Source organism: Ursus arctos, unplaced genomic scaffold (genome assembly GCF_023065955.2).
Source record: "Ursus arctos isolate Adak ecotype North America unplaced genomic scaffold, UrsArc2.0 scaffold_25, whole genome shotgun sequence".
NCBI lineage: Eukaryota > Metazoa > Chordata > Mammalia > Carnivora > Ursidae > Ursus > Ursus arctos.
Genome location: NW_026622930.1, coordinates 5316248 through 5341325, shown reverse-complemented (window position 1 = coordinate 5341325; position 25078 = coordinate 5316248). Strand labels below are relative to the sequence as shown.

At 49.4% G+C, this 25078-nt stretch overlaps 1 protein-coding gene across 7 annotated transcripts in view; it reads left to right on the top strand.

Moving 5' to 3' along the window:
- The window catches only part of EML1 (EMAP like 1), a 177042-nt gene that overhangs the window by 37024 nt on the left and 114940 nt on the right, over window positions 1–25078 (top strand). For 2 of the 7 annotated variants that reach the window (XM_048219873.2, XM_048219872.2), the window contains exon 1: window positions 13264–13502. The exons of 4 other annotated variants lie outside the window; for them this stretch is intronic. In XM_048219873.2, coding sequence (XP_048075830.2) covers window positions 13295–13502 — 208 coding nt within the window. In that variant the 5' untranslated portion in view covers window positions 13264–13294. Of the gene's footprint in view, window positions 1–13263; window positions 13503–24822; window positions 25059–25078 lie in introns of those variants that run through there. One more of the 7 variants, XM_048219874.2, reaches the window with a different exon arrangement.

Below are 25078 nucleotides of genomic sequence, written 5' to 3'. Positions count from 1 at the left end.
TATGTATGTATTTGAGAGAAAGAGAGTGAGTGAGAGAGAGAGAAGGAGGAGGGGCAGAGGGAGTGGAAGCAGCAAACTCCCTGCTAAGCAGGGAGCCCAACGTGGGGCTCGATCCTGGGACTCCAAGATCATGACATGAGCTGAAGACAGACACTTAACTGACTGGGCCACCCAGGCGCCCCTCTTCCATCAGTGTTTTATAGTTTTCAGAGTACAGGTCTTTACCTCCTTGGTTAAGTTTATGTCATGTCATTATTTTCTATTTAATCACTATGTGTTTATATTATTCTGATGACGAAATGCTCTCTCTCCATGGTTAAGCCATGCAGTATACGATTGAATTTCCTTTCTTCTACATTTTTTTGTTTTCCTGGAATAACGAACTGTCTTTGGTTTTGCATATATCTATCACTAAGGCATCCCAAAATACTTTGGCTTGTGTGTCAAGCTCGCAATAGTTTCCAGTTTCATCTTCTTGGTAGCATTTCTCCAGCATCTCTGTCCTGGGGCTGTCATCTGACTGGCTACCTCCTAGCATGACTGCTACTGTGCATTGCACAGCTGATATCTTGAGATCTCTCGTCCCATGTTCCTGGGGACTCCTTTCACCTCTGTCCTGGATCTGATTCCTTGTGTTTTTGGATCCTATGTCCTTGGCAACTCCCTCATTTTGGTGGAGCACATCCTGCAGTAGCTTCCTGAGAAAGGAGGCACATGGGAGCTAAGTTTTTGAGAGCTTGCAGGACCGAAAATATCTTTAATCTACTCACACACCTGGTTTGATGGTTTGTCTGGGTCTGTGATCATAGGTTGAAAACAAGAGCCCCTGCAAAACTTACTTTTTGCATTTCTTTATCATCAGAGGACAGTGAGCTCTGCTCGGAAATCCAAGGCCATTCAGATTCTGGATCCTTTGTCTGAGACCTATTGTTCTCCTTGGCAGCTTTCTGAATGATTTCCTTATCCCCAGTGTTGTAAATGTCACAGGGTAGAAACTTGGTTCTTTCTCCATTGTGCTGTGCATTTAGTAGGTCCTTTCAATCTAGGAATCTGTGTCCCTTTGTTCTGGGATTTTTTCTTGAATTATATCTTTGATGATTTCTCTTCCTCTAATCCTGTTTTTGCTTTCTGGAACTCCTGTTTTTAGACACTGAACTTCCCAATAGGATTACTAGACTTTTTCCTCCTGTATTGTAGATTGCTTTGTCTTTTTGTGCTATTTTTCTGGGAGATTTCCTTAGCTCTATTTAGACTCTTCTGTGGACATTTTATTTCTACGGTCATATTTCCCAAAACCCTCTTTTATCATCTGACTTAGCATCTTGTCCTTATCTTTTGGCTGCAGTAACTTGGATCACTGATGATGCCGATGACTGTTTTATTTCCTTCTGGTCTCTGTATTGTCTGTTTCCTCATACTCCCCTCCTCTTATCCTTTCATATTTTCTGTAGTGTTTAAAGACTTCGGCTCTCCATTCACATTTTAGAGAGGAACATTCAACAACTGTCTGAAGCTTGGAGTTCACCGATGAGGCTTGTCAACAGGAGGACCTCCCTGTGATTTCTGACCTTCCCCACCTCCAGGTTTTTTCCTGAGTCTGTCATATTCCCTAAAGAAGTGTCTCCCATACTCTGGAGAGCAGATACTTGGCTGCCAGGATTCCTGGAGCTGAGGGTGGGAAAGGGCTGGGGTGATGGCTCCTCATTCAGCCTTAGGTGATCACTTCTTTCTCATCTTCAGAATGGTGGCCTCTGGTATCCATTGGTGCAGAGAACCCCTCAGTTCCCCTGTTGCAGAGCTTAAAACTCCAGTCTTCTGCAGGGAGAGGAAGGGCATCGGGAAGGCGTCTAACTTCTTCTGTCACAGCCACCTTGGGCTGCCATAACAAAACACCTTTACAGGCAGGGGGGCTTACACAACAGAAATTTATTTGCTCCCAGTCCTGGAGGCTGGAAGTCCAAGATCAGGGTGCCAGCAGCATTGGTTCCTGGTGGGGGCCTGCTCCCTGGCTGTGGACAGCTGTCTTCTTGCGGTGTCCTCACGTGGCAGAGATGGAGAGGGAGGCTGGGAGAGAGAGATCTTCCTCTTATAAAGCCACCAATCCTATCAGATTAGGGCCCACCAATATGACCTCATGTCACCCTAATTACTTGCTGGAGCCCTATCTGCACACACAGGCACTCTGGAGGTTAGGGCTTCAGGAATTCAAGGAGACACAGTTCTGTCCGTAGCAGCTTCCTAAGCATACTTTTGGCCGATCCTCCTGTTTTCAGCCTCTCCAGTGCCCCTCATGTCCGTTGGTGCTGGTGCTGTCAGTTCTTGAATCTTTGGGGGGCTCTGCGGTAGCAAATGGGGTGCTTCCTGGTTGCTCCAGCCTTACTGGCTTTGGCTGCAGATTGCTGGGGGCACATGAGCCCTGACCCGTCCTGTCCTGGTGCCCAGCTTGCGGTTCTGCGGAGGGCCTCTCCTTCCATCCTCTCTGCCTGTGGGTGTGAGGGCCTTCTGCACAGTGTGCGTGGTCCACTGCCTTTCCCTGGAAAGCCACTGTTAGATCTTCTTTATGAGGACAGTTACGTTGTCAACAAATACCTGTTGAACAAATGAACGAAACCTCACCTTTTTTGTGGCTTAACACCCATCTCATCCTTCTGACCCTCCCTCGCAGAAGACGTGCCCTCCCTCCTTCTGTCCAAGGAAGCTCCCCTGCATACCGTGTCCTCTGGAAGCCCATCCCAGCAGTCACCTCCCCCTCCATGAGTCACCACCAGCTTCCCTTCCTCTGACTTTCTTCCTCCCACCAACTGTGCTTGCTCTTCCCGTCCTGACAGAGTCCCCCCTGGTCATGCTGCCCCTGAGGTGGGTTTTCCGCTCTTTTCTCCTCTTCCTATGTGACTGCCTGATCCTGGCCCCCTCCAGCCCTCAGGCCTTGCCACCGCTCAGCTGTCCAGTTCCAGGTCCCCGGTGGCATCCTCACTGCCAAAGCCATGGCCTTCTCCCTGCACACACCTCACTTCCTGACAGCTCACTCTGCCCCTGACTCCTTGTCTCTTGGAAGACATCCTCCCTCGGCGTCCTCTGCAACAGCAACCTGGTCTGACCAGCCCATTCCCCACCCACCTGGGAGGCTCGCACTCAGGCCCTCGCCACCTTGCTCAGAAATATGCTAGGCATCCACTGGTTTGTTTTCATGTCCTCAGGGTCCCCTGGTCGAGTTTACACGCCCTGCCCCATCAGCCTCCCTGAAGCACAGACTAACCGTGCGCCTTCAAGGGGCTTCCTATTGCCCATGGGCCAAGCCCAACCCCTTTGTAGGTAGGGGCTCCCAGACCCTCCGCAGTGGAGCCTCCAGTCTGACCTCCTCATCCCATGCTTGACTTGAACAGAGCTGGACAGCTTATCATTTCCCAGATACCCTGGGCAGGCATTGCTAGCCTCTTCCCTGGATGGCTTTCCCTCATCCTCCCACTGTCTTGTCTTCCAGGCCATCAGGGCTGGAGCTCTGGGTCCGTCCACCCCCAGTTCCTCTCCATCTGCCCCAGCCACTGGGGGTGCAGTAATCCTCATGCCTTCACTTGTCCCAAGCCCAAGCAGCAAAGACTTTCTGTGTTCATACTATGGGTAAGGTGCAGTTGGACCTGGGGGCTCACCCTGCAGGATGTCTGAGGCCCCACCCTATCTCGGGGTGTTCTTCCTTCCTGTGCGCAACTGGTGTAGGCTTTTATTCTTGAGTAAAGTCTTCCCTTCCTTCCCCCTGGGCTCTTATCTCATCCTCGGCTGCGGAGGGAATAGTTCAAAACAGAACAGGGAGGGTTTGGGCCTGACAGGACCGGATTTAAATCTTGTCTCCACCACTCACCAGCCCCATGACCTCAGGCCAGGCACCTGTCTCTCAGCTCACAGGGGAGTTTCCCTATGTGTAAAAAAAAATTTTTTTTTAAGTTTTTATTTTTTATTTTAGAGAGCGAGCTCAAGAGAGTGGCAGTGGTGGGGGCGGGGGAGGAGCAGAGGGAGAGGGACAGGCAGACTGCATGTTGGGCGCAGAGCCTGATTGCAGGGCTGGATCCCATGGCTCTGAGATCATGACCTGAGCCGAAATCAAGAGTCAGACACTGAGCCACCTGGGTGCTCCCCTATGTGTAAAATTGAGGCAGTACTACCTACCCCACAGGCCTGTAGCATGGGCTGGAGCTGATACATGGATGGCAACTGGCACCTATCCCCGATGGGCTCCAGTGTGCCTTGGTCCCCTCCTGTGTGTTTGCTGTGTTCCTATGCATATGCTCCCTCCTGGACCACGAGACCCCCAAGGGTGGGCTGGCGCCTTATTCCCCTTTATGTCCTCTGTTCCTGGCACAGAGTAGTCACTCAATGTGTGCAAGGGAGTGAACCGATGATGGTCAGCACCCTGTCTGTGATGAAGAACACAGTGAACAAGCCATGACTGGGGGAGGAACAGCATTGTCTTACCAGTGATCTCTAATCAGAAGACTCTTTAACCCTTTGCCTTAATCAGTGGGATAGCTGGAGTTGAAAGTCCAAAGACAAATATTTTAGCAAGGCTTCCAGGACCCTTGGTTAATTACAAATGAGTGCTGTGTATCTATCCCACAGAGATGTGAAATCCCAAGCTGGGGGTGGTGGGAAGGAACCAGGCAAACCTCAGAAACAGGTCTTTTACTTGGCGTTCCAGATAAATATTCTGATTTCTGGCAACTTTCTTTCTTGCAACTTTCATGCCATAAGGCAGCTTAAGGTAGCACTTTCAATATACCCGTGCGAATCTCAATAATTTTTAAAATACACACTATGGATAGATTCTAAGTCTTTCCATGCTAGCTGGGATTATCATATAATTTGTCATCCAAACCAGAATACCCCAGAGTCCCAGGGGGACTACTGCTGATCACCCAGGGCGCGGGCACAAACCCAGCCGCTCCCCAGCACTCTGGAATGAATAGTCGACCTAATACTGGTGTATTTACTCTGTGGTTAGTCGGTGGTATGCCAAGAACTGCCATAACACCTCGCGGGGAACACAATGGAGAAAATGAACACAAATTCCTGAAAATGACGTTGTGCAGTGGAGCTGTTGCAATGGAGGTTTTGTTTGCAACACCTGTATGACTCTATGAACCACAGACAATCACAATGCCGAGTGTCCTAAACGAAACAAAATTTTAAAGAGGGAGAATTGAATATGCCTTTTAAATTTCCACTTCATTTCAGACACTTCCAAATATGTAAATTATTTTGATAGAGGCCAATCGTCAAGAATGCTTTTGAGTGAATGACCAGAGAGGAAAAAAGCCATGGCTTTTGCAGATCACAAGGAGTCTTCATGTCCATCTGGACTATGAACAAATTAAGTGTGAAAGGCTCAGAAGTTCATGGTTCTGTGGCGCCGACAGTTCTGTGATAGGGTAATGAGGCTGGAGAGGCCCCTGATAAGGCCGTGTGTGCTGTTTCTCAGCCGGCGCTTCTGGCATGCCCCAGCCGGTGCAGGATAGGTGGTGCGCAGGTGGCCAGGGACCAGGCTCACCACGCTGCCGCTGACTCACCTTTGTGAGATAGATCTGTCTCAAACGTGAGGATGAGGCTCCCAGGGGCGAGGCCAGGCGGAGTACTATGAAGGCTCCATGTTGGCTGCTGGGGGGGCTGGTGAATAAACACAGGGAACAGAAGCCAGGCTGCCATGGTTCCCAGTGGTGTGGACAGTCCAGTTTCTACAGAGTTTCAAAAGGCAGGTTGGTTTGGCACCGGTGAGAGGTACTGACTGCCTTGAGAAGTGGAGGAGACAGCAAGTCTGGCAGGACTCTGAGGTTACTGTATCTGGTTCTGGGGTGGCAGGATTCAGAGCCGAGTGGAGTGGAGCTCACGGATTGAGGGGAAGGACACGTCCAGCAGTGGGAATCACACAGGGCGCACCTGGGGGACAGGCCACTGGGGACTGTCTGGGAAGTGAGGGGCAGCGTGGGCTCACGGGGGTGGCAGAAGCATGAGCGAGAGGAACAGAGGCCACAAAGGACTCTGAAAGCCGTCTGCAGATTTTGGGCTTTGCTCTGTGGGTTTCTTTCTCTCCCATGAGAAGAAGAGTTGTAAAACTGGGAAGAGTAGAAGAAACATCCCTGGAGGAATTGTCAAGAGCCCAAAGATAGGTGAGAAATGGCGGGGGTTCCTTAGTTACCCGCGAATACATTCTCTGGGCCTTGACAAACCATCTCGAACCTCACCAGATGGGCGTCACAGAAAACTGGGAAGGGAAAAATGTCATAATTTTCCCCAAAGCAGAGGAAGTTGGATTCTGGAAAATATGGATGATAAATTTGATATTAATCTTGGTTCTGAGCAAAAATTTTAACAGATCTTTGAGGAGCTAGTGTGCATGAACTTGGAAGGAAATGAGGTCCCTAAGAGCCAAACCAACTTTGTTCTCTCTTTTTCACGGTATTACCAGACTGGATTTACCGAGCGCTGGTAAAGATCCTTCACAAAACACTGTGCAAGATGGAGAAAAATGGGCTGGGTGAACAAGCAGTTGGGGCAATTTCATGTTTAGTTGGACAAACATGTCCAAGGTATATGGATAAATAGATCACTGGAGATTCGGAGTGCAGAGCTCTGCCCCCTCTAGTGCTGCGGAGGGACGGACGTGTTTGTCAGTTACAAGGGGGGGACCCACAGTAAAGGGTTGGTTCCCGCACACTCCCTGTCATCAGAATGCTGATGCGTTAGACGCCAGATTTCAGAGTTTAAAGATTTGGGTTGGCTAAGAGGATGGGTTGAAACCAACAACATGGCATTTAACAGGGGTAAAGATAAATTGTGTTTAGATTTTTTTTTTTTTTTCTGGATCGATTAGTTCAATACAGGATGGAGAAGACCCAACAGCAGTTCATTTGAAAAGACTGCTAGGTTTGTAATTGACCGGAAGTTCAACATGAACCCACTGCTCGAAAAGAAAAAAAAATCAATAGGAACTTCAGTCGCATTAAGAGAATTATAATATCCAAGTTGTTAAAGGGAAAGGCCACACAGGTCTGTCCTCTGACGTGATTGTATTCCGTTCTGGGTGCAGGGATTCAGGAGAAAAGAGCTCAGCTGAGTGAGGTGGGCATCTCTTCAGACGAGGGGTTGAGAAACTATGTCATGGGATGGCCAGGGAAGCCACGGACGGAGAGCAGGAACGCTCTCTTCAAAGCATTTGAAAGCCTATGGTGTGTCCTAAGCAACTGATTTTGTCCAGCGGGTTCATTCATTCATTCCATTCATTCACTCAGCGTGTACTCAGTGCCGACTACGTCCAGCATGAGGGGTGTTTGGGGCATCTAACCTCCCGGGAGAGATGGACACACAAGTTCCTACAAGGCAAGGCCACTTCACATAAGGGATACAGTAAAGTACCAGCAGATGCTGGAAGTGTAGTGGACAGGATCGCTCGGCTCCTCTGCCGCCGGGTGGGGAAGGCAGGCGCTCAGGGCTGGGGCATGGGCAGAGGTCCAGAGCGTTCAAGTGCATGGCATGACTGAGAGTCTTGAACGGGCGCTGCCGATAGCGTGGTGCGGCGGGAGCGTGTCAGATGCCAAAGACAGCATTTGCCTCAGGAGCACAGACACACTTGAAGTCTGCGCCAAGATATTTGCACTTAATGGGGTAGGCAGCAGAGAATGAAATGCCATCATTAACCCCTCTCTGGGCCAGTTAACCCTGGAGTCACAAAACAGAGCTGGGAGAACAGGACACAGGCTGTGATGGCAGAGCCTCGGAACAGACAGCCTGCAACCAGGACAAGGGAGATGAAATCGCTCGGACAAAAGTGGGATCTGTAAAGGATGCTTTGGGGAAGGAGATTTGGGATAAAAATAACAGCCATCTTTTCAATAATTCAAGCTCTTCAATTTTGAAATGGCCGAGGGACCATTTGTCAGGGACGTTGTAGAGAAGTACAGGTGTATTGGCGGGCAGGTGGGAGACCACGGAGTTTAACGTTCTTTACTGACGCTAGGAATCTCTGATTATCTCTTGTTTTATGGAGTGACAATCCTACCATAGGAAGTGTATTTTGTATTTTAATGTCAGTAATGAATGCTGTCCTGGATCTATGGAATAGCCCATTCTTTTTTTTTTTTTTTTAAGATTTTATTTATTTATTTGACAGAGAGAGAGACAGCCGGCAAGAGAGGGAACAAAAGCAGGGGGAGTGGGAGAGGAAGAAGCAGGCTCCCAGCGGAGCAGGGAGCCTGATGCGGGGCTCAATCCCAGGACTCTGGGATCATGCCCTGAGCCGAAGGCAGACACTTAACGACTGAGCCCCCCAGGCGCCCCTGGACTAGCCCATTCTTGACTTTGGGTTTCTATATTAACTATGTTGGTTTGCCAGGGCGGCGGTAACCAAGTTCTACACACTGGGGGGTGGGGGCGGGGGCCTAAGCAGCAGAAATAGATTGTCACATTGTTCTGGAGGCTGGAAGTCAAAGTCAAGGTGAAGGCTTGGTCGCCTCCTTCTGAGGGCCACGAGGGAAGGGTCTGCCCCAGGCCTCCCTCCTCGGTTTGTAGATGGCTGTCTTTTCCCTCTGTCATCACACGATCTTCCCTCTGTGTGTCTGTGTGTCCTAATCCCTTCTTCATATGTGGACATCGGTCCCACCCTAACGACCTCATTTTAACTTCATTACCTCTATGAAGACCCTGACTCCAAAGGTCATGTTCCGAGGTGCTAGAGGTTAGTACTTCAACATATGAATCTGGGGCCAACACAGTTTAACCCACACTAACCTAAGGGCAACTTTCCTTTGCTCTTAGAATATAGTCAGAACCCGCATGTGAGCAGGCCACTCTTCCTGCCTGGGTGACCTTCTCGGTTCCTCAGCTGGTCCTGGGTCCTGACCTGGCAGAGCAGCTTCCCCTGTTCTGATTTCCTCCTTTACCCTCAGACCAGTGTTCACGCTCTCTGGAATAATCTGAAACCCTTCCTTCTGCTTCTGTTTCTTAGCACTTATCACGATTCGTTATTACCTGCCTGAACGTCTCCTGGACTTCGAGGCCTAGAGGGAGTAACATTTTTGCACCACGACCCAGCATGCATTTCAAGTAAAAACCAATGTGTTGCGTAAAAACTCTTGGTCTTAGTAAATTCAATGTATTCCACTATTTCCTATTCTGGTTCATTTTTAATTGGTCTTAAAATATGCATAAAATTTGCCGTTTTAACTTTTAAGCACACAGTTCGGTGGCAGTAAGTATAATAACCCTGTGATACAACCCGCACCACCATCCATCTCCAGAACTTTCTCATCATTCCAAACTGAATCTCTGTCCCCGTTAAACACGCATGTCCCGTCCCCCTCAGCCCCTGGCGCCCACCATTCTACTTCTGTCTCTGTGAACTTGACTCCTCTTGGGACCTCATGGACGTGCCATCACACAGTATTGGACTTTTTGTGACTGGCTTCCTTTACTTAGCCTAAGGTCCTCAAGGTTCATCACATTGTAGCAGAGGCCAGAATGTCCTTTCTTTTTATCTTATTTTCTTTAAAAAGATCTTCTTTCTTTCTTTATTTGAGAGAGAGCACACACACGCGCGGTGGGGGGGCAGGCAAAGGGAGAGAATCCCAAGCAAACTCCACACTGAGCCAGATATGGGGCTCCATCTCACGACCCTGAACAGAAACCAAGAAATCAGGAGTTGGACACTTAACCGACTGAGCCACGCAGGCACCCCGGACTTCCTTTTTAACACCGAGTAATATTCCATTCCATGTACACATCACATCTGGTTTATCCATTCGTCTGTTGATGGACACTTGGGGTGTTTCCACACTTTGGCTCTTGTGAATAATGCTGCTATGAACATGGGTGTGCAGATATCTCTTCAAGACCTTGTTTTCAGTTCCTTTGGGTATATACCCAGAAGTAGAATTTTCTGCTTCATTCTTTAAAGTGCACATACGACTCTTTAAATCGACTACACCCAGCCACCTGCAGTTTGCAAAGTACTGGGTTCTGTGGCTGTCTTCCCAGCCCCAAGCACGGTGCCTGGTACCGTGTAAACTATTTTTGGAGAAATGTTGAATTAAACAATAGATACACAAGCTACATTTCCGGGTAATTTTAAAAATTACTTTTCTACGAATGAAGGCTACTGAGCTCCCATTTTTCTTTCTCTTTCTCACAAGCTGTACAATATGCTTCTATTAATGCCACTGAATGCTATGGTTGTATTGTCCTCGAGAGTACATCACTTATCACAGTGACAACAGTTCTTGGTCTTGGGCCAGAAATTATCTCAAAATGACATGGAATACAATCTGTTAAAATGTTTGGGCGCAAAAATCACACATCATTAATTAAGTGTTCAGAGATTTTTCTTGGACTTCCCCCATGGATCTTTTTCAATGTGGTGTAGATTATACCTAATTGACTTAACATGCCTATCCTTGTAATTATACTAAATTTTGCTTTTTTAAGAGTGAGTTTTTGCCATTGTGGGAAAAACATAGCCTTTAAGTATTCTAGGTTAAGAGTGTAATAATGATCTTTATCATCTCAAAAGCACGTGGACTGAGTTCTTCATTGTTATTTGCAATTTTGCTCTTAGCAAAAGTAAAATCTTCTGCAAAAATCTCCAGCTCAATTTCTCTCCTGCCCCACTTCTGAATTTCCTTTGTTCTTAACTCTTCTTAGCTGTGGTCCAATAGCATACCTTGAACACGATAAATCAAGAATATTAACGTTCTTAAGAAGAGCCATCTTTTAATCATTTATTCATAATTATCATTTCCTTTCCAATTTGAAGAATGCCGCAGTCAGCTTTTTATTCCAATTATCTGCTGTATTCTAATGCATAAAACTGCAAAGTGGAGTAGAGGTAGCATCAGGACTGGCTTTGAAGGGGAGAAGGTGGGAAGTGAGAAGACGGACAAGGGCAGAGATCAAAGTGTACCCGCGTGCAGTCTTGCCCTTGGAAAGCCCCTTCTCTATAGCACCTGCTACTTGCTCTACAGATGCCGAGGGTCCACCTGTACTGGGCAGTGGCAGGGCTGGCTTTGTGTGACCCTTCTGCCTCCCCTGCCCTCTATAGTTGGCCCTCATTTCCTTCGCCTGCCGAAGTTCTCAAATGTGCATCCACGTGTGCTCTCCTTTTGACACCCAGCAGCCCGGCTCCTGTCCCCCCTGCTCACCAAGATGCTCCAGGCCACCTGGCAAGCCCTCTGCCACCAGATGGAAGGACCTTTGCCCAGCTTCGTCTTTCTTGACCAGTCCTACAGAGAATCCTGCAAAAATGCCCACCCCTCTGCAACTTCCTGTGCTCCTAGTTTAATGAGACAATATCCTATGCGGGTTTCCTGCCTCTCTTTCCTGACACTCCTTTGGAATTTCTCTCCTCCTGTCCCAAGGCTCTGCCCAACACTGTCCTCACCTTTAGAAAGTTCATTAACAACCTCTACCCAAATCCCATTCTTTCAGTGGCACACCCTCTCCAGTCCCCAATTGCTCTGAGCATTTCTAGTAGGATGCTTGCTGTCCTCTCTTGGCTTTCCTGCCTCTCTAGCTGTCCGTCCTATAGCGAGGTCCCTCTGGCTCATCCCTCTGACCGTGAGCCCTCCACCCGCCCTGGGCCACTCCAGCTCCCGGCCCTGGTCCCTGCTGTCCAGTCAACACACAGACTCCTCTCTCTAATGCAGCTCCAACAGCCACTTGCTTGTGTGTAAGCCTCTCACCTCCCTCCTCCGTCTGCCACCAGCTCTGTTCAGGCTCCTCTGCTGGCCCTCGGGGCCTCTCCTACCTGGCTCCCCCCCCCCCCCCCATGCAATCTCATTTCCCACCTGTCTGCAATACAAGCTGTTCCCTCCTCTCAGAGCAGCCCTTTGGCCTGTCAGCAGACCCAGGATCACTAATGCTGTCCTTCCCACCGTCCTTCAAGCTCTAGGGCACATTCCAACCGACCCCCGCAGCCCTTCACGGTCCCCCATGCATTTTCCTTGTTAACAATCCTTCTTGTCCTCTGTGCTTGGTCTCCCTGACTAGGTCAGGGGGAAGGCCTTCGACCTCCCTTCTTCCTACAGCATCCAGGGCCAGTTGTGGCTAAGCCACAGGCCAAACACGCTACTTGCAGTGACAGAGCTGGGGCCCTGTGCCCAGTGAGGCCCACACAGTAAAGAGGCCCGTCTTTACTCATCTCACCTACAGGGTGGTCAACCCCTACAGGGGAATACCTACAACTTGAAACCATTCAGACATGTAAGTGAATTAGAACATGTAACGTGAATCACGTGTTGTCCTAAGGCGGAAGTGAGTTGTCACTGTTGTGTGGCGAGGAGCACAAATGTTGGCAGTCTCTTCCGCACCCGGCCAAAGGATCACCCGGCGCATATATTCTTGTCTCCATTTCCCAGCACCGGGCTTTCAGGCGGAGCGTGGTGAACTCCAGTCATTAATGCAGCGTGTGTGCGTGTGTGTGTCGGAAAAGTTGCAGAATGCTGGGTCTGGGTGTCTCTCCTGCTATGGAATTTCGTCAGAACGCGGTGTCTTCCTGAGACAGAATGCACACAGCTCTCCCCGGCCCCAGGAACCAGTTAACAAGTGTGTAATGTGACAAATCTGTACCGCAGGGGCTGATCAGAGGGGAAGGAGCGGAGCAGATGTTGTCGCTCCTTCCCAGGCCGCCCAGACTCTGCGGCCCGACGTGGATGAGCCGCGGCCTCCGTTTGAAGTGGGAGGCCGCATCCCTCTGCGCCCTTGAGCAGGCGGCCGAGCGCAGTCACCACCCGGTGCTAATCCTCCCTTGGGGCAGGGCCTCGCCGCGGCGGAGGACGTGTGGGGAGAGGGGCGCGCCGCGGTCGGAGGACGTGGCCAAAAGTGGAGCTGCTCCGAGGGGGAAACGCGGCCGAAATGGGCTCGCGCGCTGTCCATGTTTGGTCCTGGAGCCGCTGGCGGCGCGGGCGCAGGGACCGGGCCTCCGGGGAGCGTGAGCCTCGGCGCCCGCAGGGGAGGGCTCCCCCGGCCGGGGCGGCGCCCCGCTCCCTTCGCGCCCGCCCCGCCGCTCCCTTTGTCCCGCGCCCCCCGCGTCCCGCCCTCCTGGGGGCGCCCCGGCCGCGAGAGGAGGCGGGGCCCGGCGGCGGCGCCCCCGCAGGCCCCCGACGCGCCGGGACCCGGCGGGCCGGCCGCGCCCCCGGCTCCCGGCCACCGGCCCCGCCCCGCCGCCCCCGTCGAGGCCGCCCCCTGGCGGGCAGCGCGGGCAGTGCCGGCGTCGGGCCCGCGCAGCGGCGGCGACGGCGGCGGAGGGCCCGGGGTTGCCATGGTAACCGGCCGCGGCCGCCGCCACAGCAGGGCCGGCCCCAGCGCCAGCGCCGGCCGCGGCTCGGCTCGGCTCAGTGTGGGGGTGAGCGGCGGCGGCGCGGCCGGGCCGGGGGAGCGGGCGCGGCCCGGCGGCCTCAGCATGGAGGACGGCTTCTCGAGCTACAGCAGCCTGTACGACACGTCCTCGCTGCTCCAGTTCTGCAACGGTGAGGGGCGGCGGCCGGGAGGGCGGGGGCCGCGGCGGCGGGCCGGGCCGCCGGGCGAGGCCGGGGCTGGGAGGCCGCGCAAAGTTGCGGCGGCGGCGCGCGGTTCCCGCCGCCGCGGGCGCATTGTGCAGGCCCGCGGGCCGCGCCTGGCTCGCCCCCGCTGCCTGCGCCCCGCGCCCTCCCGACCCCGCGTCCGCGTCCGCGTCCGCGCCCGGCCCGCCGGTGCGCGCGGGCGGCCGGTGCCGGGGACCCGCGGAGCGAGCGCACCCGTCCGGGAGGCGCGTGGGGAGGCCGGGCCGCCGCGGGCGCGGGGACGTGTTGCTCGCCCGCTGCCCAACTCGGGTCCGCCTGCAAGGCTCTGCGGGAGGAACTCGGAAAACAAATCACTTAGTAGTGTTCACTCCGTGGAGATGTGCGCGGTGCTGTGGCAGCTGGACCCTCAGGAGCCGTTCACTGCTACTTTGGTGAAATCACCCCCGTGCAACGCAGTGCACAGGCGGAGTGAACCTGGCTGGAAAGTGCTTGCACTATTCTGTTTATGGGATGGTAGATTTTGTTTTTTTGTTTTTTTACAGGAAGGAGACAATAATAACTGGTAGTATGGCATCTTTTACAAAATGTAGAATCCTACGTGCTTTTGAGAGATTTTAGTCTCACTAGCAGGGTTGAAAATGATTTTCACATCACACAGCATATTTTATGAGAACATGATGTATGATAATTCATGCACAAAAGTTAACCAGTTTTTTTTTTCTACGTTGGATTTATTGCTTTATCCGAGGGTCCCAGAAGTTTGTTAAGGAAGAAACAATGTATTTTATAGAATTTGCCTGTAGTGCCATCAGAATAATTTGGAATTCTAGATGCATTGACAACTTGAGCAATTTATTTTGCAGTTGTAATTGTGATTTAGGGGAACTTTTCTAGCTCTTCGACACCTGTTTGCAAATAGGAGGTATTCGCTGTAGCAATAAAGATTACTGAGTGTGTCGATTCTTCCTCTATAATGATATTTTAATTTCGGGTGGAATTGATCATTGTCTTTTTCATGGAAGAGTTTTTCTGATAGTTTTAGCAGTGAATGATTTTCATGTTAATCACGTGCAGGCCTTCATTAACTTAGTAATGCTCTCTTCAGTGGAATGAGAGAAAGTTTTGACTCTCCATATGGAACAGCAGTTTCCCAGAGCAAAGCCCCTGTGTTTTTGGTCCTCTGAAGGTGTTGAAGGCAGATAGAATGTATTTGGTTCTCTATGGACCACTGGGATCCCTTACAGTTTAGGGTCACCGGAGCGTTTTGTTCTCCAATACAGTGAAAAGAGTTCCCAATTAAATTTTGAATGGTTTCCTTAAATGACTTGCAGTCAATCCTATTTGAATTACTATTTTTGGTGTAAAGGTAGTACAGCCTCCTACGTGTTGATGGTAGAATTCCCCTTGTGTTAGTTGTGAAAGGCATGTGGCTGAAAAATTATATTAAATGAATCCCAGGCATGAAGGATTTTAAAAATTAATATGTGGGCATATATGTTGACAGTTTGATTTAGGTTATGGAAATAAGCCTAGATATTTTTATTTGAGCAGTTGTTTGGGGGCCCGGTCATATCATTCCTAAATAGTTCAGTCGTGAAGTTGACCTACACGTCTGTTCATGAGTGTTTTGGTTTTCTGCCTTTTCTTGTTAATTGCTAGTTTAGAGATATTGGTGAAGTATCTTCCTGGCAATGATGTCTAGAAGAAGGTAACGGCCAGCTGTTATATGTTGTATGGGCAACAGTTTAAGAAAAATCACTTTAAAATAGCCAGAATCAAACTGTAAGATCACTTCAAAACACAACTGAATGAATCATAGCTGTTGAATTTCTTTTCTCAGAAAGTTCTTAGCTCTGTTTTTATTATGTTTTGGTTACCATATGAATAAACTTTACAGCAAGAGTAGTTTATGGGACAGAATGGGCGTTAACTAATGATGTCTCAAGCAACAGATGTTTTGATGTGAAATTATTCATTTTAAGAGGCTGCCATTAAGTAAAAGTATAAATGAATACAATTTAGCTAATTACTATGATGATTCCATTAAAACAGCGGATCACAGAAACACGTTTTACTAAGAATGAAATTAAACATGTGGGTATTTCATTAGCTGCACTGAGAAAATTTTTTCTTTTTAAATTAGAGATTTACATGACAATGGCCCAGACTACAACAGCATAATATATGAACTCCTCCATTTTCATATGTTGATGAAGGCTCATGCTTCAGATAATGACAGGAGCTAAAAAGTCATAGTTCAATATTAGCTTCAGCAAATACAACCCATACTTATTCGCTGGATGACTGTCAAAATCAGCGTCCTCACGGGGAGATAAAGATGGAAGCAAATATCTAAACGAGAAGGAAGAGAAAACTTTGTTCAAATGAATGAACTCTTGGTCTTCCTCTCGTCCTTTTTTTCCCTTGCTCTGTCTCCTACCTAATTTGCAGTGGACCCTAAGTGTAAAGTCAGGCGGTGTCAAGCCTCACCGCCAGAAGACTTCATTATCATCTTTCAGATACTGGCGCTCTCCTTTAGGAGAAAACTCATGCAGCATTTTTTCTCCAAAGTATTTAGAACTCTGGTCAAAGAGCGAGAAACCACAAACTTCTTTTATTGCTCCAAGAAAAACCACCATAGTTGAAAAGTGAAGAAAAGTTATCATTTATAAGCCAATTCATGATTTGGGAAATGCTTACCATTCTTTACTCCATATTTCTTCAAAGCCTCCCTTTGAGGTAAATCGTATTGCATGTGAGAAAACTGAGGCTCAAAGAGATTTGGGGATGGGGTGCCTGGGGTAGCGCAGTCAGTTACGCGTCTGACTCTTGATTTCAGCTCAGGTCATGATCTCAGGGCTGTTGGATGGAGAGCCCCTGGGCAGGCTCTGCGCTCAGCAGGGAGTCTGCTTCTCTTCTCCCTCTGCCCTCTGCCCTCTGCTCTAGACCGTGAGGAGGACTAACCTGCTTTCTGTTTCTATCGATTCTGGATGGTTTAATGTAAGTGGAATCATCCTAATATTTGACCTTTTGCACTGGGCTTCTTTCATTTAGCGTCATGTTTTATACTTTGCCCAAAGTTGTAGCACTTGTCAGTACTTTGCTCCTTTTTATGACCAATTGATATTCCATTGTATGGATACACCGCATTTCATGTTCCATTGTATGGATACACCGCATTTCATGTTCCATTGTATGGATACACTGCATTTCACGTACCCGTTCTCCTGTTGGTGAGCGTTTGGATTTTTTCCACTGTTTGACTGTTCTGAATAATGATCCTATGAACATTCATGTACAATTTTTTGTGTAGACCTGTGTTTTCATCTTTCTTGGGTAGATACCTAGGAGTGGAATTGCTGGGTCATATGGTAACTCTGGCTTTTAATCTTTTTGAGGAACCAATCTGAATTTTTTGAAATCTCAATATCAGCCTCTTTTTACATTACACCCGTGGATGGAAGAACAGGGAGTTGAGCTGGATCAAAGAGGGAGAGAAGTGAGAGTGCAGTGTAAAATGTTGCTGTTTCATTTCTGTGAGTCACTTTGGATACTTTTCATCAATTGCAGCTCACCGGAAGGATCCCGCACACACCGTTGCTCAGATGCCGTAGGTTAGAAGGTGTTTGAGGGGACCTAACAGAAATTTCATCTTGTGGTTTCCTTTCTTGAGCCTTTGAGCTGTTTCTTCAAAGTACCGCTTACCCAGGAACCCAAATGTAAGGCGGATGAACATGGAGCTCCTTCAGCTGAAGTAGAAAGAGCACAGCACACTGGCCCTCCTCGCCTGCCACTGAGCCAGGCCACCCATCCCTCCAGGGCTTGAAATCTCGGGTGTATGGGAGGATGCTCCAAACGTTATTCAGCCCCTGCCTGAGCAGTTCCAAGGGGCTGGAAACTCACTGTCTCTCCCTGCAAGCCATTCCTTCTGTGTGACGTTTCAGACTGTCGGTTCCGTGTGCACTCAAAATTTGGCCCGAGTTCTGCCTCTTGGGTCCACAAAGAATAGGTTGAACCTCTTTTCCATACGCTAGGTTGTCACATGTTTGAAAACAATTATGATAGCTCTTTCTGAAGTCTTCTTCTAGCTAAACATTACCTTTGAAAAAAAAATTCCTTATACGATACAATTTTAGGCTCTTAATCGTTTTGGATTGCCTGATCTGCATGTGTTTTCTTTTGTCTATATGCCTTTTAAAATTGGACACAACTGAATGTGGTATTCCAGACATGGTTTTTAAACAGAGCAGAATAGAGCAGGATACTTCACCTCCCATATGCTAAAGTTTATACTTCTTATAATGTAGCCTAAGATGATATTAGCCCTTTTGCTTATCATTTCACATTGTTACCTCTTTACTGATTTTCACTTAAAATTCTTATCTGTTTTATATGTATAATGGATAAGACCTTACTTTTCTTACTTTTACCTTTCTCTTTTGAGGGGGAATTTCTTCCAGCAGCCAGAACCCTGTCACGTTACAACACAATTGTAATCTGGGTCGTGATGCTGTAAATAATCCTGGTGCTCATATAAAATACTTTAGCATTATCGTAATGTGGAAATTGGTCGTCATCTTAAAGGGTTATGATTCTGGATAGCAACCTTTTCTCCATCTTTCTTTGGAAGGTGTCATGAGAGACTACCGAAGTCCTTCTAAAGCCTATACATAGTTTAAGTACCCGTTCGTCCCTGATCTTCTTCTCCTGCAGGTGTTACTTTTAATAACCATGGCAGGTCAAGTCTATGGTACCTGCTACTCCCAGTCACGTTTTGAAATCACTATAATAATCTTTCGAGCTGCTATTTATTTTTTCTAGTTTTGAAATGGAGAATCTTTTTAATTTCTAGGGATTTAAATTTTGAAAATTAAGAATTATTTATCTAAAATCTTGAGCATCTTTTGGCATCTATAATACCGACGACGTTCTCCTAACTAGGATCATGATAGACTTTTCAAGTTGGCACGTAGTTGGGTGTACGACAGGATCAAGGCATTCTTGTGAGGAAATCATCTGAACTCAAAACTATGAAGTCTTCTCCTACCTCTTCTGCGTTGCCGTGTGGTGACCGGGCACTGACTTGGGCTTTCTGTGATAGCAAAATCAAGAGAGAATGCTCTCATGGAAAGTGCAAAGCAAGCACCCATGCTAAGTGAGAATTTCTTCTTAGTACCCTTGGTACTCCACCCGGCAAGGAATTTAGTTTATAGCCAAACCACAAGCATTTATGACATTATAAACAAACCCAAGCATTTTGGTGGAAAATTCACGAAACTGTGTTCAAAAAGTAACCAGTAGTTGGTTATTGTTAATTTCTGAGACAGTGAAGCCTTTTCGTATATTCTGTTAAGAAATAAACACTTCAGGGGCACCTGGGTGGCACAGCGGTTAAGCGTCTGCCTTCGGCTCAGGGCGTGATCCCGGCGTTCTGGGATCGAGCCCCACATCGGGCTCCTCTGCTATGAGCCTGCTTCTTCCTCTCCCACTCTCCCTGCTTGTGTTCCCTCTCTCGCTGGCTGTCTCTATCTCTGTCGAATAAATAAATAAAATCTTAAAAAAAAAAAAAGAAATAAACACTTCAGTTGAGTGGACGGTAGATAAGGAACGAGAAATAGCATCTTTGTTTCTAGTGTTACAGTCTGTTCAGGCCACAAAACTAGTAGCGTGAAAAACTGAATCACAGTGGCTTTGAAAATTCTCCATGAAAGCGTTGCTTTTATTAGTAGGGACTTGAAATCAATGGTATTTTGTGCTACTAAAAATCTCTTTCAGGAAAAATGTTTTTATTCCTCTTTAAAATCCTAGCTTATTAATAGAGGATTTCTAATAACAAAATGTTTTAAATGCCAGCAGAAACATGAGTAATCAAAAAAACTATGCTGTCAACTCTGAAAGCTGTGTAACTATTTATCAATACAGCTCCTCCCCCAAGAAGTCGGTGATTTTCTCACTAGCAGGTGGACACACACATTTACTATTCCGCTGGTTGTAGCGTATGTTTGATGCAGTCCAGGCCTGGCGGTGTCCTGGGGCGTGAGCAGAAACAGGGGCGCATCCTCTTTGGTTTGCTATAAAGAAATAGCTGTTTAAAAGAGTTTATCCTTCTTTAAAGTACTAATTTTTAAATGAGGAGTTAGTTCCAATTTTGTTTCCTCTAAAGCTGTATCTTTATTGGAAAATACTCTTGGTGTGGAAAACCACATTTTTGCAACATACTTAGTCGTGTCTTAAAATGCAGGATTTATTCTGCCAGCTTTCTGGAAGAGATCTGAACTCTCTGGGAGTAATAAACTACCCCAGATTTCCCTAAGAATCATCATAGACTTTTCTGTGCCCCATCCTCCCGTCCCAATCCGCCCCATGGATTCTGCTCCCTGAGTATCTGATAACCCATCCCTTCTGCTGAGTTCAAACGCTCATCACTTCTCAGCTGGGTTTTCGTTTGTGTTTAAAATGGAAGCCCCAGACTAGTCTTTCTTCCTCCAGTCTCAGCCTCCTTCAGTGTGCTCCTTTTTTATTAAACAGCTAGGGTATCCACCGTGCTCATTATTACACTGATGGGGGGGCTGGTTCCAAGGACACACATGGCCAACGGGGCCCTTGCCTTCGGGAAGCCCGCGCTGCTTGTCGGGAGCTAGACATTCAGCGCTTCCTTCATGATGAGTGACTTGGTGAGCCCGGGGAGGACGGAACTCACAAATACAAGGACAGTGTAGAGTGTTGCAGGGTGCTGGACTCGAGGGATGTGTATTGGGTTTCTTTCCAGGATGAGTGCAAGTCGGACGCTGCGAGGGGGTGGGGAATGGGCAGGTGCGGGGAGAAGAGCAGTCCAGACCAGGGACGGCGAAGAGCAAGTGGAGGGTGGAAGCACTTTTGGAAATGGAAAGCTCTCATGGGGAACGAGGCAGGAGCAGAGTGGCTTGAAATGAAGCTGGGGCGGAAGGGGGGGGGTCCCATGGGGCTTCTTGGCCACATTAAGGAGTTTGATCTTATTCTGAGGAGCAGAGAGAATGTGGCAGAGGATTTTGAGGAAGGGAGTGAGGTGGCCACATTCTCCGGGATTTTTAAAGAGGGCACCCCCTGCAATGTGGAGGGTAGGCTAGCAGGAGAGGGGAGGGGAGGGTGGAGGCGGGAGTCCATTGTGTGAAGTCAGGGGACAGTGGTGGTGATTTCTACTTGAGGGCTGCTGAGGGCCCACCTCACCAGGACTTGCATCATCATCAAGGGGCAGGGAGAGGAGGGAGCCAGGGATGACACCCAGGCTTCTGGCTCATCTGACTGAGTGCCATTTGCAGGGAGAGAAGGAGCCAGAAGGCTGGGCAGGCAGATGATGGTTCCGGTGTGGCTTGTGGGTGTGACGGACTGTGGAACATGCCAGTTGAAGAGCCGAGCGGGCTGTGGGCTGTGGGGTCTGGAGCCGGGGAGATGTCTGTTAGGTGTAAAAGTTCGAGAGCCATCAGAGTATTGCAGCTGAAGCTGTGGCACAGATGAGCTCACCTAAGAAGAAATTTGACGTTTTTGGAACACTCTTTCTGGAAGACAGATCTGATCATAACAGGCTCCTGATTGAAAGTCTTTAGTGCTCCCCCCCCCACCTTGGGCACTCAAGGCATCTTAGAGGGGGCTGCTGGCTTAGCCTGCGGCCGGCTCCTCCTGGCTCCCACCTGCCTGAGGCTAGTGAGGGCTTTCCCCGGTGGCCATGGGGTTATCTCGCATAAATCTCTGTTACCACGATTACCCCAGAGGCCTGTCACTGCGGCTTAGTTGCACATCTCTCATTGGGCTGTCACCACCTTGCGGGCAGAGTCTCCTGGTGATCGTCTCAGTGTCCACGCATCAGCAATGCCTGGTACCTCATGGGTCTCCTGCTGAACACCGGCGGAGTGGGATCAGGAACCACCTTCTTTATCCCAGAGCGCCTCCTCACACACACAACCCAGCGAAATGGCTCACATGCCATCGTACGCTGAGTCGTGCTTGGAGAAAGCGCTCGAGCCGCGTCTCCGTATGCTTGAAATAACGTGTGTATTTGTATGTTACACCTCACATGTGTGTATAGCTACACGGGATGCACGCAGGTACACATGTCACGTGCGTGCGCATACCTGCATACCTCGCGTGACATTTAACTCTTGCCCTCATCAAAGACCCAGCGCACTCAGGCATTCAGAAGAGAAGGCATCGTAGGTGAGGGGACCTCACTGGGAAAAGCCAGAAGCAGGTGACTGCGTGACGGCGAGGAGCCTGGCCTCACCTGCACAAACATCACAGAGCACCTCGAGCTGGACGCTGGCTCTCGAATCAATAAGGAGGAACATTTGCAAAAAGCACTTGGTGGTTCAACAGGCTTAAAACACATCATTTTCAGCCAAAGTAATTGACACAATGAGGTAGTTCTTGGCAAAACCAGCGTTTTGAACATTAAAAGAGATTTGGCTGTTAAATCAGCCCCCCAAAAAGTTGTTTTATGTAACAAGAATTTTACCATTCTTAGGGAAGTATGCTCCAGTCGAGAAACAGTTGGGTGGACTTAGGCTGGCTTAGGCTGGAGCATCGTTACACATGTTAGCCCCGATGAGAGTGCCGAAAAGAGCCGAAAATCCTTAGGAGGAGAGCGGAGTGACGAGACTTCGTCTGTTACGGAGTCCCTCGCCATGCCAAACCGTTCTGCGTGTGAGTCGTGGAGACCGCTCCTCGGGGACCGTATGGGAGATCTAATAATGATCTGTTAGCACGGCTCCCCCAAATTAGTCCTTTAGAAAGTAATTAAGCAGGACTGCCCACACTCCAGTGCCCTCAAAGACTGAAATCTGGCTCCATGCGTGATATCTTCGCCTTCCGTGAAAATGGCCCTGTTCTGAGCTGATATAATTTAATTTTATAAAAATACGTGTCCATACTGCATCCTGTACCGAATGATAGCACTCTCACCAGAGTTGTCATTTCCAGATTGGAGCTTTCTGAGGTAGGGCCAGGGCCTCCTCGTCTCTGGGTCCCCACTCAGGGCCTGTTGTACTGTGTGGGCTGCAGGGGAGGAGAGGGAAGGGGGCGGTGCTCTCAGCAAGCAGGGGCAGGGGCCCAGGACTGAGTGCTTTAGGGGGACCCCCCTTAATCCTCACTGCGCCCCTTTGAGGTGATGCCTGTTATCAACTGTGTTTTGACTGGTGAGGTCAGCAGAGGCCCCAAACTTTGGGTGACTTGCTCAAGGTCCCCTGGCCAGTGCTTTTCAGAGCTGGGATTTGAACCCAGGCACTCAGCTCCGCTCTCCACAGCATGCTGAGAGCTCAGTTACGCTCGAAGAGCGAGTGATGGGTCAGAGGTGGGGAAGATGTGGAGGGGGCTTAGGGAGTGGGTTCAGTCTGTGTCTTGCTTCTCCGGGGGACCACGTGCCGAATACCAGCTCAGACCTGTGTGCCTTTCCCTGGCTCACTGTGGGGTCTCCAGACACATTTCCTCGTCTTCACCCGTTTCCCTTCCCCACTTCAGCACTTTCTGAGGCAGAAATCCTGTTTATCTCTGAGTTGCTCAAAGTCCCACAGAAGTTGCCCATAGCTCAGAGGACGGGCTGGGTCTGGAACCGCCTCCCACCTGCCGCCCTGGCCTGGGGCCTCCTCTCCCCGCAGGCGCCCTTGGGTTCTGCCACCCTGGCTGCTTCTGGCAGCGTCTGAAGGCTCCACCTGCTCGAGGTGCATCCGCACGTGCTGGGGCCCCTGCCTTCCCGTCCGTCTTCACCTGACCGCTCCTTGTCCTTCGGAACCCAGCTCTGTGCCCTGGGAAGCCTCCCTGGCTGAGAGCTGCCCGAGGCCAGCTCAGCCGGTGCCCCGAGCCTGCTGTCTGCGTATCACTGCACACCTTGATGTCCCTCCAGACCGGCAGCTCCTAGAGGACCACACCGCGCTCCCCCCGTACCTGTGCACTGACCCGAAGAGCGAGCCATTGCAGGCTGGTGACCGCCTGCCGAGGCAGCTTGAACATTCTCTCTGAGTGGCCCCTGCGACAGCGGTCACCAGCCTTCGTGACGCTGGTCAGTCTTCCTGTGAGCGGCCCTGGTACTTCCGGTGCTTCTCCAGCACCCTTGCACTATCGTTATTCCCTTGCTTTCCTCAGAACCCTTTTACAAAATGTTTAATTGTGCTGAAACGCACATCACATAAAACGCACCATTTTAACCGTGTGAAGCCTGAAGTCAGGTGACACTGAGCACATTCACGTCACCACCGTCCATCCCCAGAACACCTGTCATCCTGCAGAACTGAAACTCCCTTAAACCCGGACTGCCCTGCCCCGCCCCCAGCCCCTGGTGCCCCCCATTCACTTCCTGTCGCTGTGGGTTTGACTGCCCTACAGACCTTATGTGAGTCGAATCATGCAGGATTTGACCTTTTGTAACTGGCTTATTTCACTTGCTGAACCCTTTTAAAAACTATTGTTCCATGAAGTTCTAGAATCCCAAACTGAACAATGTCTAACTAAGGGTTCAAAGCCGGGCATAACGAGTGGGATAATTACCTCGAAGTTCAAGGCTGTCAGAGCCCCTGCTGGGTGTCACCTGATCACACCCACATGCGATCCAGCGGCTCTGCTCAGCCTGTGTAAAGTCTAAGCTGCTTATCTCTGGAATCCCTGTAATAAAAAGTGTGTTCTTTCCCCCAAGCTAGCGTCAGTATGAGGCCGGGCTCCAGAAGGGCGGTGCAGAGTTCTAGAAACAGGGCTCAGGCTCAGAACTGTCCCGTACGCCCACTGAATAGCAACAGAGGCCCCTCTGACAAGCAGAGCCGGGTCACAAGTGTCTAAGCTCTCTTAGGAATGGAGGAGGTGGGAAAAAATGTTAGAGCAGTTTAGAAAAATGATGAGGGGCATATGTTTGCTAAAGAAATTCCGTGACATATGCCTTCTGATCACCAATAGCATGCATTCTCTCGCAACTAGCTAAGAATCTAAGAAAGGAAACAGCAGATGTGGGACCCATGATCTAGGAAGGATCTGGGCGGGAGTCTTGGAATATCTCCTGAGTTTCTTTCTTTTTTAGAGATCGCTGTTACACATTTGGCACAATCCACTGACATGACTGTCTGATTGGAGCATCTCATTTGCAGGACTGTTTAAAAAAAATAAGCAAGCAGAGGCTGCCTGTGTGCAAAATGAATCATGAGCCCTTGAGAAGTAACACAAAAGATTATGTGCGTCTCTTTCAAGACCCTCTGTGGTCTAGCAACAAATCACTTTTTCCGAGTTTCAGAGCAGGGGCTTTGGAGAAGGACAGGTCTGGTTTGGAATCTTGATTCTGTCAACTATGAAGAAGCTGGGGGAATCGACACCCTGGCCCCACTCTCCTCCCTCCCTCCCATCTGTTGCTCTGTGCCCCGCTGGGCAGACTCAAAGGGAGCCAGAGAGCAAAGGAGCATGTTGCAACACCCCCAACCCCAGCAGCCTCCCAGCGCAGAGGACAGGACAGAAGAGCAGAGGGAGGACCTGGAGGGCCAGCGGGAGAGGCCCAGCAGCGTGGTCTACAACGGAGAGGTTCGTGCCAGGTAGTGAGT